Source organism: Anneissia japonica, unplaced genomic scaffold, assembly GCF_011630105.1.
Source record: "Anneissia japonica isolate Jap-2015-1 unplaced genomic scaffold, ASM1163010v1 scaffold2994_len2133135_cov197, whole genome shotgun sequence".
In the NCBI taxonomy this organism is placed as follows: domain Eukaryota; kingdom Metazoa; phylum Echinodermata; class Crinoidea; order Comatulida; family Comatulidae; genus Anneissia; species Anneissia japonica.
The window spans coordinates 726,291-743,195 of NW_022728550.1; the positions used below are offsets into that span (position 1 = coordinate 726,291).

Sequence of the window (16,905 nt, forward strand, 5' to 3'; positions counted from 1 at the left end):
ATGATATACAGGAAATGACATCTTTAAGGACGTAAACATCTTTTAAACTGCAATATTTATTTATTCATTCAAGCAGAAGAGTAACTTGCTTATGTTTTCAAAATATTGCTGATGAGATCTGTTACCATTCACATAATTCCTTGAGGAATCATTTATGGCTAATAGTTGTGATGTCATATGACATAATTTAAGACTAGGAATAATTATATCATGATTGTTGTTGTCACTTGGTTTATTGTGAAAGTGTAAGTGCACCATCATCAATATGGTTGTCTTCTGCAAAATGCAACCTCACTTGTTTGTCTTCATATGATTTGGAGTAAGAAGAGCAATAAAGTCCATTAGGCCTATACCTCAATGGTATACATAATAATTATCTGTTATCTTCCAAACATCCTATAATACTTCTAAAAATGTAAACATTCTTGTGTACAGCTGATTACAAAACAACAAGCTATAATATGTAAACTAGTAATAATACATCTTTAAATGGGAGACGTACATGTACTCCTAAATAACCACTGACCATACCTCAACTTGGATAATCATATCACGACTTGGTTGTATGAACACTCCAAGCAATGGACACTTAATCAAAATATGCAAAATTTTATCATCACAATATTCACAATTCAATTCTACAATATCGTAACCAGATGCAAAATCATTAATTTTTTTCATGGAATATCCATTAATCTAAGCCAGGCAATCGTTCTTATTCCCAAATCATAAGTGCTACTACATGTCCAGAGGCTCAAATTTGTGAAGAATTGTAAGTTTTCTTACATAATACTCAAGAGTCTTGCTAACCTCAAATCCAAATCTTACATTTACATACTACCAAGTCAAAAAGTTTACTTTCACTCCAAAATAATTTTGTTATGCACTTTCCACAAAAGCCAAGCTGGTAAAAACAATCTGAACTAAAATCAATGACGGATTGTTACCTCCAAGTTTGGATGATAAAGACAACAGTGCTTCCAATTTCATTAAAAATGTTCATGCAGCGGAAATCATATCCTGTCAATATATTTATAAATTGTTTTTAATTTGCATAATATATTTATGCATCTTCCCATGATATATCCAATCATACTGTACTTTTAATGACAAATTTACATAAAATATCTATCACTGATGTGTAGCACCCTCAATAATCTTACTCTATGTTTTATGTACAAATTTGGATTTAGTGTTCCATTGCATTACACTTCAATAGAATACCCTTCGGCCTAGTAAAATATAATAGTTTCTCTTTTGGAAAAAGAACGAAGGCCCTTTTGTATTTTTATAAATGTTCTAGCATTTTTAAGTCAAGTCAGTATACTGTTTGTCGATGAATACTAGTGTATTCCAGTGAATCTGATACAAATAACAGAATTGTGATTCCTTTCAATTAAATAATAATAATAATTTGAAGCTGAAGCTGACAAGAAATTAGTAACAAATTATTTTTAAAACTTGGCCTTAATTACAGGTATATTAATTATAGGTGTATTAATGTTTGTAATGTTACATTTCACTTGTTTTACATGACCTCTCAGGGCATAATTGAAAGAACCATTTTCTGAATATAAATCATTTAAATTAATGATAGTAACAATAATAAATTACATACAAATTAGCATAACTATAGTTATAGGTAACACACATTTCTATCAAGGAACATTACATTGTATTTATAAACTTTATTTTGCAAATTATTATGATTTGTTCACAATATAATAACTCTATGTGATATCAGTCAACTAAAGTACTATACTTATTCACTAGGACCAAACAGGACATACCGTATTCTAGCCTTGAAGTAATTTATCATATTAAGTGCTTACTGTACAATATAAATTAGTACATGCACTTGTAAGAACTGTTTCGCCTAAGGAAGGAAAAGGGGTGGAGAAATATTGATCAGGCATATAAAAAATGTCTGCATTCTATACTGCAAGATAATCATAGATTATATAGCCTATCAGTACGCTATCAACTATTATATTTAATAACTACTGTATATTAATGTTCCTACTGTAATGAATATTATTACTGATACCAAATGAATATTATTACTTTTTAAAGGCCACCATAAGGCACTCGCTGGAGATCCTGACAAAGAATGCAATGCTAACATTCTGTAATTAGACTGATAAATGCTTTACATTTAATTATATGATAGTAATGGGTGTAATAAATATTTATAAAAAATTTAATTGATTTTTAACAGAAATCATCACTACCAGTTGTGGGAGAGGGGGGTTGCACGGTAGAGAAAATCTCAACAAAATTTGTATACTGAGAATACTTGATCCATCAATTGCATTACACCCACTTCTTGATATTTGGAGGTCTTAGAATCTCAAAATACAGTATATGGCAAGTCATTAAGATTAATTCAAATATGTCACGATAAGCTTGTGGTGTTCTATAACAACATTTATTTAAATTAAAATGTCTACAGCCTAAATCTATGCAATTCATCACAATCGTAAGTCATTTACTGAGAAGGTTAAAGTGATGTTGCAAATCCAATTTAGTACAAGTGACATTTTAAGATTTTCAAAAGGAAATTAAAAGAAAAAAATGCAACAGAGGAATTCTTCAATTTTTTTTTACAAAATACTGGATTTAGCTTTGACCAAGTTGCTGAAATCTGGTCTGTGTACGATATTTTCTGTAGTGGATACAGAGACGAACAGGCAGCAAAATTAGTAAACCATTTTCTATATGTTTTTATCTGAAGACGAGCATATACGAACTACATAGCACCCTGGCCATTATGCCCGACAAGATTGACTAATATATATTATGAATATTGTGAAGGAAGAAACTACAAAACTTAACATTTCTGTATTCAATAGGCTTACCTGTAAATAATCTTAAATATTTTAATCTTTCATGGCTCGGTTATAAACCACTTGCTTTTGTTTAAAGTTCAAGTGTTTACATGTTTATGAAATTAGCAACAACATATTCAATCTGGCTTCTAATTCTACAAAAATATATTTAAACAAAAGAGATTTAATTCATGTTTACTACATGATCTAACCATCCATGGTATCACAGCCTTTCCCTTGACTTAACTTAAGCATGAGCTCAAATATAAATAACTATAAGCCATTGTTAACTGAAATCACAATAACAAAAGCACTTGAACGTTGACAAAAAACCACTACATGCCAGAAAGTCTCTTTCAAAAGACTTGCTTAAAAGGGTGAGTTGAAGCTTGATTGTCCAGAGGGGCAAAGATCCCCAAAGCTCATCACAATACATGGTTCACCTACAAACTAATTTTTATCAACTACCCTTGTATGTTGCTCTTTTGATAGAATAGGGACACTGATTAATTAAAAGTCTTATATACTACAGAAGATATAATCAAGTAGTTTTAGTAAAAAATCAATTATATATTTGTACTGACATGTGGTAAATATGTCAGTAAATATGTACTGTACTGACATAATCTATGGTAAAAAATCAATTATATATTTGTACTGACATGTGGTAAATATGTCAGTAAATATGTACTGTACTGACATACTCTATGGTAAATAATAAAATTATTGTATTTTCAAATATTAAATATCAACCAACTGCATATAACAGCTTGAAGCCTATAGTATACTGTAAACTCACAGGATTGCCCTCTGGGTTTGATGTGAGGTTTTTAATATCTAATAGAATAAGTGGCTTTTTTCCAAATTATAAATTATTTCATCTTTTACGAAATACAGTTTATGAAATAAAAATTTAAAAAAAGATAATAAAATTAAAATAAATAAAATCTGCTGCTAATTTGGAGTGGAACTATTGCTTGGTGCATAAAAGATTATTTCCTTCAAATCCAAAACTGCTATAAACTTGAAAAATGTTTTATTATGATAAAAGCAACTGCATTCACTAAGCTTCAAAATAGGAGTTTACAAAATAGCACACACATTCACACAACTTCATCAGCAGAAAAATCTAGACAAAATCCAAATCACATTTTAATATTTGCAGAACTGTTAACAACACTCTCCTTCTATACAGTACTACTGTAATCCAAGTTACATTATGACTACAAAAATCTGGGAAGCTTTGTCTATAACATATATTCTGTGTACTGTCTATATACCATTTCTCAGGTATGTAGAAGATGGTATCAACGTAAACAACCCAGCAACCGACTCTATAAAACCATGGAGGTATAAAAATATTTTTATACCTCCATGATAAAACTGATATCTATGGATGTAATCAACCATGTGTTAAGTACGCAAAAGCACACAAACATGGTAGGCCTACTGTACACACCCACTCCAGGATTCACCTTTATCTAACTTGATTATCATACAAGTTAGCAGGGAATGAAGTGGCATACCAAATGACATAACCAGGGACATCTTATTGATGTATTAAAAGTAATTGGGACTTCAGTAGGGGCTGCAGATCAAGCTGTACAACTTCTACTATGTCTACAGTATCAACCCAGGTTTGATTTGACTACTTGTTGGTACTTTAGTAAAAGGTATTTCAACTTGTAAATCAACGATATACAAAGTGGTGGCTTACTTGTCCTCTGTTTGGCAAAGGACTGGTATGAGTACACAAAGTGATTGGCTCACTGGATATCTACAATTTGCAAAATGTAAATTAAAGTCATTAATAGTGGCTACAATATTAGACTGTTTGCACACTTCATGTGGGTGTAGGTCAACATAACCTGACAAGTAGGCCTATGCTTGATACTGGTGTTTGTTGTTTAAGCCACAGTTGGATTGACTACTAAATTGCAAAATGAGGAAGTGGTGCATCAATTGCAGTTTATCCTCTTAACCCTGAGGTCAGGGGTTCTGTTCCCATGCTTTTCTATAGGCCTTTAAACTACATGTTTTATTCTACGGCATTCTTTTTAATAAAATTTACCATTCTAAAACCGATGCGTTTAGTAATTTGAAGCGTACCATACTAAAGTGGGAAAGATCAGTTTGTTCCAGTCATTTGACAAACATTTGACTATGGCTACTGGTGCATCAGAAATCCTTTCTGGTGTCTAGATTTAAATTTGGTTGACCATTTTGTAAATAAATAATAATGGATTTATATGGCACAAATAAACAAGATCTCTATGCGCTTGACAATAGGTAAGAAAAAAAAAACAGACGAAATAAAAAGCAAGGAAAAGACAAAAAACACCAAGGTAGCACCCAAACCAAAGAATTGTAATTGTCCTCTTTCGCCATCTACCATTGTAGTACGATCATGGTTATTGTGGGTCAAAACAGTTTGTCTCTATGAGGTCACCATTTGTCCTATAGTCTTCAAGTATTTTAAGCCTGGCCAGTCATTTCACATTTGGATGGAATTTTAAGCCTTTGCTTCTGTGTGCATAAATCACAAGTGCACAAAAAAGGGTGGACTGTCTCAGTGTTTTGGCATAGTAGGCGTGGTACTGTGGCTGCTTCGAATCCCCAGGGGCCTAATCTGAATTTCCTCATCCACTTCTATAAGGAACATACATAGGAATATATTACATTATATTTTCTTTACATTTAAATATTTTTAAGACTTCAAATCAGGTTTGATATCAAACTATAAGTACTTGTTTTAATACCACTTTCAACAAATGTAATAGGCTAGGTACATTATTACTGTGTAAGTGGTTTTGCAATGGTTTGGTTTCCCAACCTCGAGGTCTAGGTTTCAATCCTGCACTGTTCTTTTCGCTTGTGTCCTTGAGTAAAACACTTTATCTGCATTGCTCCTCTCCACCCAGGAGTATAAATCAGTACCTGGGGAGGTTCGAGTGCAAAAATGCATTGATGATATTTCATGCAACTACAGAATTTTCCCCATTGTCATCGTTCTAATGGCTGGGGTAATAATGTGGAAAAGCGCTCTGAGACTTAGTGTAGCAGAGCGCTATAAAAACCTACTACTATTATTATTATTATTATTATTATTATTATTACATACTAAAACTAAATTGTTATATAGTAAAATACCACTTGGCAAATCTGGAAATAATTAAATATTATTAATAAAGTCTCTCAAAATTATTACAGGTCTGAGAGAGAAACCAATAGATTTTAAAATGGCTCAGTAAAGGAACAATCTGATTATAATATACGGATGCTATAATATTGTGAGTATGCAAGAAATATTGCGAGCATGTATATAATACTGCATGGATTTGTATCTTTGCATGGTTAGGCCTATATACACCACCTCAATGACACTGCTGTCCATGGTTTAATATAATTTGAATTTACTTTATTTGAATTGATTAAATTTTCCATTCAACAAAACATAAATGCTGAGAATATTCAACAGTAAAAGTGCAATGTAAATATTTGATATCATGGTGGAATATATAATGTTTCAAGACATAGTGGTTTTACAAGCCACTTTAGATAGAGCTACTGTAGGTTACCACAATATTGTAGGAATATTCGCAGCATTGCCATCTGTAGGAAAAGGTGAGAACCAACCGTTAATGCAATATCAGGGTTACACAGTGTTCCATCACAAACCTAGTAATATTACAGCAATATTCCTATATGGTGTGTTCTAGTGATGTTTGAAATGAAAGCAGGTGTCATTCCTGTAATATTACTCAGACTGTATTCAGTCTAAATGAAGTGGAGAATAAATCAGAATTGTTAGGATAACGGCAGATAGGGAGGGAAAGAAAAAATTACCAACTCTCAGGATAATTGGATAGGTTTAAGTAAGCCTAATACAATAATAAAATATTGTCCTTAATCTCATTTACATGGTATTATAAGAGATATAGGTCTATGGTTTAAGGTTGTGTATATAAGTATACTGTAGGTTTACATTATTATAAATCCAGACCTAGCATATTTAACAAAACATGTTTATAAAAAAAATTCTATAATCGCATGAGTTAACTTTACTCAACAGCAAATTTCACACTATCATTACAAATTATGCAAAAATGGAGAACATCGTAACTACTATAAAAAAAATTAAAAAAAGCTAAAAGAATGGCACCTAATGAACTCAAATATGTAGAGTATGGTATGTATGAGACTTGTATTGAATTGTATCTACTGTACTTATGACATCCTTTCAACAACCAAATTATATGAAGGATAATAATGTACAGTAACACTACCTCTGCAGTAATTACTATAAGATGAATAATGAATCACTACATAACACAAGATCAAACCTTTTGACACCACATTTTATGGTTATTGAAATGCAATCTGCTGCTAAATGTTTTTTGTAATTGGCATGACATTTGAAACATGTTGCTCTGCTCAAATTGCAAGATATACGACAAAATGATTTTAGCAAGAATACTGTTACACAAGTGAAAGGAAGCCATCACCAACGAATAAATTATGTGGTACGGAAATCTTGTGCAGAGCTCTCATTAAATTGAGGAAAAAATAATAGATTTAAAAAAATATGTGCATGTTGACAGTGTTGCTATGGTTTAAATAAAATATACACCAAGTTATCATGATGTACTATATTACATGAAAATATACTGAAAGTGGCTTTGTTCATATTAAAATTTCTACAAATATTTATCATTGTAATTTACAATGCTATGTTTCTTCATAAATGAGAATATAAAAGTTCTAATTATTTTCAAAATTATTTCTTATGGAGCCACAAGCTATACAAAAATCTCCTCTGATGCAGATTAAAATTGAATATTAAATAGTAAACAATAATGTATTCCATCTATTCTAACGTATCATTTTTAAAGATTTGAATTGTAATTTTAGTTTATTCCATTTACTTAATCTTATTTTTAAATTTTTTTAAACATAATAAAGGGTGATCCTTCCAGCATATTTTAGAAGGTTGGCTGATATTCAGGGGCCATCTTAATCCTGTTTCTCACATGTGAATTTATTCACGCAAGTCGAAAGCGTCGGTTCGTGCGCATGCATATTTCTATCGGAGTTTTCACTTCAGCAAAATCAGTAGTTCAAACAGTTTCTACTTTTTGTAAAGTGAAGAAAGTGCACAACCAATCAGAGCTTAGGAACCTAACCGACGCCTTCGATTAGCGTGAATAAATTCCCCTAGTGGAAAATAGGCTTTAGATGAAATAAAGCTTATGGGGCTCTTTAAGGGAGTGGAGTTGTTTATATTCGGGAAGTCCTGCTGTTACAGGAATTGAACCCACTAATAGCTATTCAACTCCACTCCACATTCATCAGGTTCTTTTTAATACACTAAAGTAAAAAAAAAACTTTGCGTAAGATTTCCATACAGTAATTAAAATTAAGCAGAATGTAAAGTAAAATGCTTAAGATTACACCACCTTCTAACGGACTTAATTCATCACTGAAGTTTGACGAATCTGTAGAAGCATAGAAAAGAAAAAACATAAATGCATTATGGGATTAATCTACAGTACACTAACACCGATGATAATAGCAGAAAACTGACAAGAGAAATTTAAAGATGTACTTTCTGCCATGAGCTAAAAAAATCAAAAAATTTAATTCCATATTTAAATTGTACCAATATGTATAGTATTTAAGTAATTTTTATAATAAGTCAATCATCACTGTAACTCCAAATGCTATTTGCCTATTCCCCAGTGTCCACTAATTTTTCTGTTAGTGGACGCTTGGCTTGATTTTTTTTAGGTTTGTGTGCAAAAAAAATTTCCTCATTTTTTCGTCACCGCGAATACATCGCGTACCGCGATAAAAATTGAATTGAATTGTAACTCTCATAAAACAAGCTTAATTAGAACCCGAAGAAAGTTACTTCAAATTCAATATTAAGTATGAAAAATTAAGGAATTCATTGAATCAATGGACCCTCATAAACACAACAAACTGAACGTTTAACAGGAATATTCTAGACCTATTTTAAAGACTCAAGAAACAAATTTAGATGTAGGAGAACGGCCAGGCATGAGGCCGCCCGAGCCTCCCCCTAATACTACTAGGCCGTAGCCTAGCCTAGTTATGAAATTATCGCACGATTTTACCTGTCTGCATGCACCGACCAAAAAGGACGTCACTGACTGTATTCTCTCTCGAATGCTGAAATATTTATTTCTTTGCTGAAAGTCTATCAAAATAGCATTACAAATAAGTTCTTTCTAACACAATAGTTATTCATCTTATCCGTACTGTACTGCTGATGTGTAGTTAATTAAACGCGTACTGCAGGAGCAAAAATCAGCATACGCACAGCTAAATGTAAATACGCACACGTATACTGATCATATTACTATAGCAACCAATGACTGCTACAACAGTTGGTTATAAAAAACTAAAATTAAAAGACAGCGATTGACTTATAAAGCAATTAGTAGAGCATGCATTGTACACTAAATGGGAAATTATTATACTTAAGTTAGATTTAATGCATTCAAAAATTTCCTTTGGGCCTTGCAGGCCCTCAGGAAATTTTTTCAAGCATTAAATTAAATCTAAACTTCGTATAACAATTTTCCTATAGTGTACTATGCGGAACTCTACTAATTGCTTATTATTTTACAATTAATAATTGTTCAATATGTGAACACATTTTCCCTGCAATTAATGGAGAGTTAAAGAATACCTTCGCTGCATTATAATAATTGTTTGAATATTTATTAAGCGCTCTTACACATATGGTCTCACAGTGCTATAAAAAAAGATAATTGAAAAAGGTGAAATTGAGAGCATAGACCCTTATACTGGCTTCTAATCAATTTAACAATTTGTGTATTAAAATGAAATACTGTAACATATTTGATACTTTTAAATGCAAATTTAAATAGAATTAGAGGGTTTTTTTCTCTCTTTTTTTTTTTTGGCAGACAGTTCACCTTTAAATAAGATTTAAAGTGTAACAGTATACAGAAGAAATATAGTATAGTAATTTCATATTTATATATCATTATAAATATATACTGCAGAACAAGGAGACATATTATTATTCAAACTGAGACAATAATTGATCATTAATTTTGTCAATCATTAGACATAGTACTAGAAACATTTAGAAAGAATCTCAGGTAAAGATGCTAAAAATAGAGAAATTTTGAATTAGTTAATTCATTAGAATATCAAAAACAACAGAGTCTATTTCAAATACTCTCCATGACAAAGTTCAATTCGAGGTGACAATATATTTATGATGGATGAAGACAACGTGCACAAAGGTAAGAAGATGGATGGAACCTGAACAAGTTTCATGTGTAAAATATCTTGAAATTCAATCATGTCCTGTATCATGCTACAAAGCTACGATCAAATCAAGATTCATGTTCATTAATATTTCATGATCCATTGCAAACTAATTTATCTGTGAAATGTTGCTTGAGATATTTTACAGAGACTGTGTGACCTACAGTAACAAAATGTTATATTGTGCAATGCAAACATTGCACCTACCGTGGAACTTTTCTAAGGATTTTTTCAAGGATACAAACAAAATCATATGAATAAAATTCATGCAGTAAAGTCATGCTAATGATGAACATGCACCATGGTGTTGACCACTAACATGCAGTTGACAGCTATCATGTAGTTGACCGCTACCATGCAGTTGACTGCTATCATGCAGTTGACCGCTATCATGCAGTTGACCGCTAACATGCAGCATTTAGGTTCACTGCAGTGAACTGTCATCTGACCTGATATGTTGCCGTCGATAGGGTCAAACATCTTAGCATCAAGGTTCTGTGCCATTGTGATGGGATATAGATTCTTCACACTGTCACATTGTATATAAACACAAGGTGGATGAAAATTACAAAAACAAAAAGGAAACGGTGTAAACTATTAAATCAAAATCAATACTCTATACTACTAAACGATATCAATCAAAATAATGGAAGAATCCAATCGAAAATTGCAAAAAATTGTATAAAAAAGTAGCTTCCTCTGAACCTGCCATGCTCACAATAAGTCTCTACTTCCTACTTGCTGGAAGTGTGTATAGAGGTGTAAATGACCAACAGGAGAAGGATAAATATTCATTAGACAAAATTCATAGTAGACAAAAATAGATTCAAATATTGGCTTATCCAACCTTTATCAAATTTCTGAATCTCCACCGATTTTGCACAATTGCCATAGTGTAGGCCTACCAGTGGTGGCTCAAGATATACATTCAGGAGGGGAGGGATGGGGTGGGAGAGGGGATGGGAAATGGGTGGGGTGGGAGAGGAGAAGGGATGGGAAAGGGAAAGGAAGGGCAGGTCAAGGGAGGAGAAGGGAGGGAAGGGGAGAAGGGAAGGGGAAGGGGGAGGGAAGGGAAAGGGAAGGGGAGGGGAAGGAAAGGGGAATGAGAGGAGGTTGAAGAGAATGAAAGCCATCTAACAGGGAAGTCTGACAATTTCCAGTAGAGGCTAGTGTGTCCAAGGACAAAGCCCAGGTTATGGTCCAGGATAAACATTCAGGCATCTTGAGAAACTATGCCAAGGTGTTCTAAGACTTTTTAACATAATATTATATACCCAAAGAATTTGAAAAAATAATTATTTTGGTTTGGCAGAATGGAGTCTTGGCTAACAGGGGAAAGGGACATGGCATGTCTGATGGGGATTAAGCAACCTTGCTGGTGCCGCCAAATTTTGACTCTATATTTTGTCATCTCACGAATGAATGAATGAATGAATGAATCGATAAATTAATGTTTAATTACTTTCACAGCCACCTGTTGGCTATCAGCGTTTTTTTTATATTAATAATGCAATATTTTCTCTTTATCAAGATTTAATATTTGAGAGTTAAAAATTTTGACTCTATATTTTGTCATCTCACGAATGAGTGAATGAATCGATAAATTAATGTTTAATTACTTTCACTGCCACTTGTTGGCTATCAGCGTTTTTTTTATTAATAATGCAATATTTTCTCTTTATCAAGAATTAATATTTGAGAGTTAATATTTGCACGTGAATAATTTCCAAAGAACGGTATGAACAAAATAATTGTTAAACATGATGATAAGTACCATTTCAAGTGGTTGGTGTCAATTACTTCAGTAACATTGACTATGGCAACAACTGCAAATTGATTGATTGTTTGATTGATTCACTCATTCATTCATTTACAGTATGATATAAAATCCACAAATAACAACATACTGTACTGTATATATAGTAGGCCACAACATGAGAAAATAATTAATTTTAATTGATAATTAGCATTCAGAACTTTTAAAACAATTAATTTGATTTGACATATACTGTACAATCTTCTAGTTTTAAAGCATAATATGCATAGACCCACAATATACACACTCTTTTTCCTTTTTTTTTAACTGAAAAGATTTACTTTTTATTCCTATCAATATTACAAACATCCTAATAAAGAAAACATCAAAACACAGCAATAAAAATTCACTACTGTAGATAGTAAGTTATTACCCTATTACCCTAAGACATAGTCAATTGAAGTGGCAACAGCTTATCAGAAGCATTAATCACTGCATATCAATCCAACATTCTGTTAATAGAGAACCTGACTAAGATTTGTATGCACTTAATTTAGGAGAGAATGTCTCAACTGATATAGACTAATATCAACCCTAGTAACAACTTGGATGCGTGCCAAAATCTGCATCCAGGACAAAAAGCCTCACTCTTTTTTAAATATAGACATGCCCCTTTTTCATTGGAAGTGCTAGACAAGCTATTTTAAGCCTACAAAGTAGTGCTTCCAGTCAAAAAGGGGGCATGGCCCTTATTTTGCATAGTTAAGCTAACTTTTCATATGAATGGGACTTGTGATTAAGATGAGATTTCTGAAATGTGATCCCCTCATTATGTGTTCTTTACAAAAGAAAACCAAATTTTTGTTCATATTGTCTAGCCTACTGTTTAAAGTAGCACTTCCAGTGAAAAAGGGGCATGGTCATTTAAAAAAGGGTGTGGTCATTTTCAGGCTGTTTGTCCCAGATACAGATCTTGGCACACATCCCATGTTGTTCCTCATTTTTAAAATTAGTATATATATCAGTTGAGATATCTCTCCTAAATTAAATGCATACAAATAAAAATACTTTTCTATTTTTGGCCTGTTTGTAATATATGTTTTTCTAGTTCTAACCCACCAATCTCCCAATTTAAAGCAATAATTGGTCTGATCTGTTTTCTTGACCACATCACATTGCTTAGGCCAGACTTTTTTTATTCCTTGTTTCGCATACTTATGTTTTTAAAGATCATCAGAGGAGGGCAGAGTAAAAATAATATTTTGTTTTCTTATTTAGCAAATAGTTTTGCCAAAAACTTCGAGACGGACAAGAAAATGAAAATTAAATTTGATTGGTGAATGTACAATGGGATGGTTAGATGCTTCAAATTTATATAATTAGGAAGAAAATATCATCTTTGGAGATTTCAAGGCAGCGGAGGGTGTAATAAAAATTTTTTTGAAACTTTTATTTTTTTTTTATGACGTTTCAATTTTTCATTTTTTTTGTGGTGGCGGGTGCGCTAATTGGCCAAAAATAAAATTTTATTTTTATTCAAAATCGACAATATTTGCGTTTGGCGGGTTTGCCTTATTCAACAATGCAGTGAGATATAGAGCAAAAGCTTACATAGGCCTAGGTTGTCCTTTCTCAATTTTTACTTGTCACTCTGATCATTCATAAATAAAGTTTGTTAAACAAGTAGGCCTATAACAATTTTCTCGCCTAAACATCAATATACTATAGTAGTAAATACAAACAAACAGTCTAAAAAAATATAAAATATCTCGGTGCTAATGCACTTTTGCACCTAACTTTTAATTCTTAATTTTTTTACCTCAATGTTCTTCTCACAGTCACAACATAATTAACAAACATGTTCACATGATACCACTCACAAAATACCTTTTCTACAAATTAAAGCCCACAAATAAGTACAGCGAATCTGTGTTCGCTAGCACGACGAGCGGCTGCCATTTTGCAATTAGTAAAAAATTGCCAAAACTTTTAATTCTTAATATTTTTACCTCAATGTTTTTCTCACAGTCACAGCATATAATTAACAAACATGTTCACTTGATTTAACCACTCACAAAGTGCCTTTTTCAACAAATAAGCCCACAAATAAGTACAGCGAATCTGTGTTCACTAGCACGACGAGCGGCAATCAGTAAGGAATTGCCAGAATGTCTGAGTTTGCTGCGTTAAGTTTTTTTGATTAAAGGTTTATGAAAACTTATCTATTTGCCGTTTGTATGTCATTCTTTATATTGTATGGTGCTGTTGTTTGACTATGTGTGTTGACATGAAATTCACACATACAATAATTACTTCAAAAATTAGTAATGATCCAAATTGCTTACACAGATCGAAAAATAGGGCCTAGGCCTAAATCCAGAAAAACAAAGCCAATGATAAACGTTGGTTCAATTAACCTCGATTATGACAAGAAAGTTCAGAAAGATGGTACTGCATGATGCCACATTTTGTTGTTGGATGTTTCATAGGAAAATTCCGATTAAAATTATAAGACTGGCCTTTAATGGTTTCAAAATTTAAGAATTGACTGACATTCTGGCAATTTCTTACTTGATTGCAAAAAAATACAGCTCGTCGTGCCCTCTATCAACCTATAATTTAAAGGCATCTTTTTGTTGAAAAAATGTACTTTATGAGTGGTTGAATCATGTAAAAATGTTTTATAATTATGTGTTTATTATTTATTTATTATATTTATTAATTATGTGAGTAGAAAATTAAGGTAAAAAAATTAAGAATTAAAAGTTAGGAGTTCATTAGCGCCAAATATCTCAACCCAACAATTGAGTGTCTTGTTTTGTTTAGTAACAAATCACTACCAATAGTAGCCGACATACACAGTACCTACCGTACTACTACTGTACTAGTATAGTAGTAGGCCTACTAGTCCTAGGCCTTGGGATAATTTTTGAACAAGGTTACAGTAGTGTTAAAGTTAAACATTTAAGCTGGTGAAGAAGACACTAGAAACCATCAAATTCTGTGTTAGTAATAAACAACCGATAAGAACAAAAATGACAGAGGTACTACTGACAGGGCATTGAGGGTGTGAACATCGCCTCGATTTTAGGCGTTGCACCACTGTCACCCGTGTATAACAGACGCTGATTGAAAGTGTAAACATTAGAAGCAGGTTGAATTCATTTCATCGCTGTTTGATATTAAGCAACAACACTATCTCATTTCACCTTGGAAAAGTATACATTACAAACATTACACATTCATATTGCAAAATGAATAAAGCATTGCAAGAAACTTACCTTTCTCACTTCTATTTACGCTACCATATGCTGCACCACCGGCCTCTGATGCCATCTTTCTGCACTGCGAACGAAGATGAGTGCTGACTTGTTGACTCTTTTGTGGTGAGTAGCTGTCGTCCCGCGAGAGGATTTATGATAGAGGGCAGTAGATAAATAATGTTATTCATCAGAATGATCTAGACCGGGTTATCATTTATGTTCGACTGACATTGATTCTCAGCTCCGTCTCATCATTGGAGAAAATGACTCACACATATACATTCCCTGCGTTTATGTAATTATACTAACTTGCTGAGTTTGTATTTTCATTGTAAGGATGTAGGTCTACCTTTCGAATAAAAGAGAATTAATATAGGCCTATAAATTATAATTAGCGATTGAGAGTCCTGAATAAGATATTTTGGTGTCTAATAATTGAATAACATGGTCTGATATGTGGTCGTGCTGATGATACGGCTTATTCTTTTTTTTTTTAATTTATTTTTTTATCGGAACCTTGCTAAGTCAAGAAGCGTTTCAAAGACACAAAGATGCTTGATTGTTGCCCATACATTTTTGTTCATATCTGAAACATCTGACAATCCACACAGGAGGAGGACGTCAAACAGCCACAGTGTAACAATTGGCTCCGATACTGAGTGTCAGCACTTTTAAACTTTACTTTCGAATTCCGAACACACTAATTTTTATGACATTTAAAAAAAAATCAAACAAATATGATATGTTCCACTCATTTTTATATCATCAAAAACGGATACGGTATTAAAAGTAAAATATAAGACAAAATGATACGGTATAGGCCTAGTTGTTTTCTCCCCATTATTACATAGTAACTACACACAAATATAGCATAAAGGCTTGCAACATTTCTCAAAACATTTGTATAATATACAGGGTAGGCCTACTAAAAGTTACTGTACTAGTATTTTTAAACTTCAAAGACTGTATATGGTTAAAGTAGCCAAAGTTTATGATACAGCTTTTCCGCATCAGCAAAATACGGATTTCGGAGGTTTTTCTTAGAATACGTTTAATTAAAAAAGCTCTCTCTATATAGGGAGAACAAAACTTTTACTTAACCCTCCGATTGAGGTTTTGCATACCAATACTATACGTGAAAACTCGAAAAGTAAACTTTAATTCAACCCTCCGATTTCGGAGGTTTTGCGCACATACTCTAAAACTCCAAAATGGGAGTTTTCAAACTTTTAATCAACCCTCCGATTTCGGAGGTTTTGCGTATTGCTGCGCGAAAACTCCGAAAGCGGAGTTTTCAAACTTTTAACCAACCCTTCGATTTCGGAGGTTTTGCTTACTAGCTTTTTTAATTATTAGTACGCAGAAAATCGGAGGTTTGATTGAAAGTTTGAAAACTACGATTTTGGATTTTTCGCGATAGGACACAAAACCTTACGGCATTGCCCAGTGGTGGCGCCAGCGGTGGACATCCCCCGTTGTACAGGCCTCTACTCTACCCCCTGTCGTTCGACGCACGACTAGGTCGTCGGATCAAAAATTAAAAAAAAATAATAATAATTTGTCTATCCACATAACGTTATTTTGATTGCCAATCCCTAATATTGTGGTCTAAAACACATTTTTGACCACTGTAAGCCATATAAACTCTCTTTGATTCTGAAGATACTATCAACAGTATTAAAGTGTTCAGTGACAGATTCAGGAAATGAGGGACTGGGCGGGCTAGGGAGGG

The 16,905-nt window shown here is 32.8% G+C and overlaps 1 protein-coding gene across 4 annotated transcripts in view; it reads right to left on the bottom strand.

The window, feature by feature from the left end:
* Positions 1-15,336, bottom strand: part of LOC117114331 (solute carrier family 15 member 1-like) — a 27,588-nt gene extending 12,252 nt beyond the window's left edge. Inside the window, exons 1-3 of one of the 4 annotated variants that reach the window (XM_033257976.1) lie at positions 15,192-15,269; positions 10,604-10,683; positions 8,285-8,323 (exon numbers count right to left, since the gene is read on the bottom strand). In XM_033257976.1, coding sequence (XP_033113867.1) covers positions 8,285-8,323; positions 10,604-10,658 — 94 coding nt within the window. In that variant the 5' untranslated portion in view covers positions 10,659-10,683; positions 15,192-15,269. Of the gene's footprint in view, positions 1-8,284; positions 8,324-10,603; positions 10,684-15,191 lie in introns of all 4 variants that reach the window. The other 3 variants (XM_033257974.1, XM_033257978.1, XM_033257977.1) reach the window with 3 other exon arrangements.
* Positions 15,337-16,905: the final 1,569 nt, after the last annotated feature.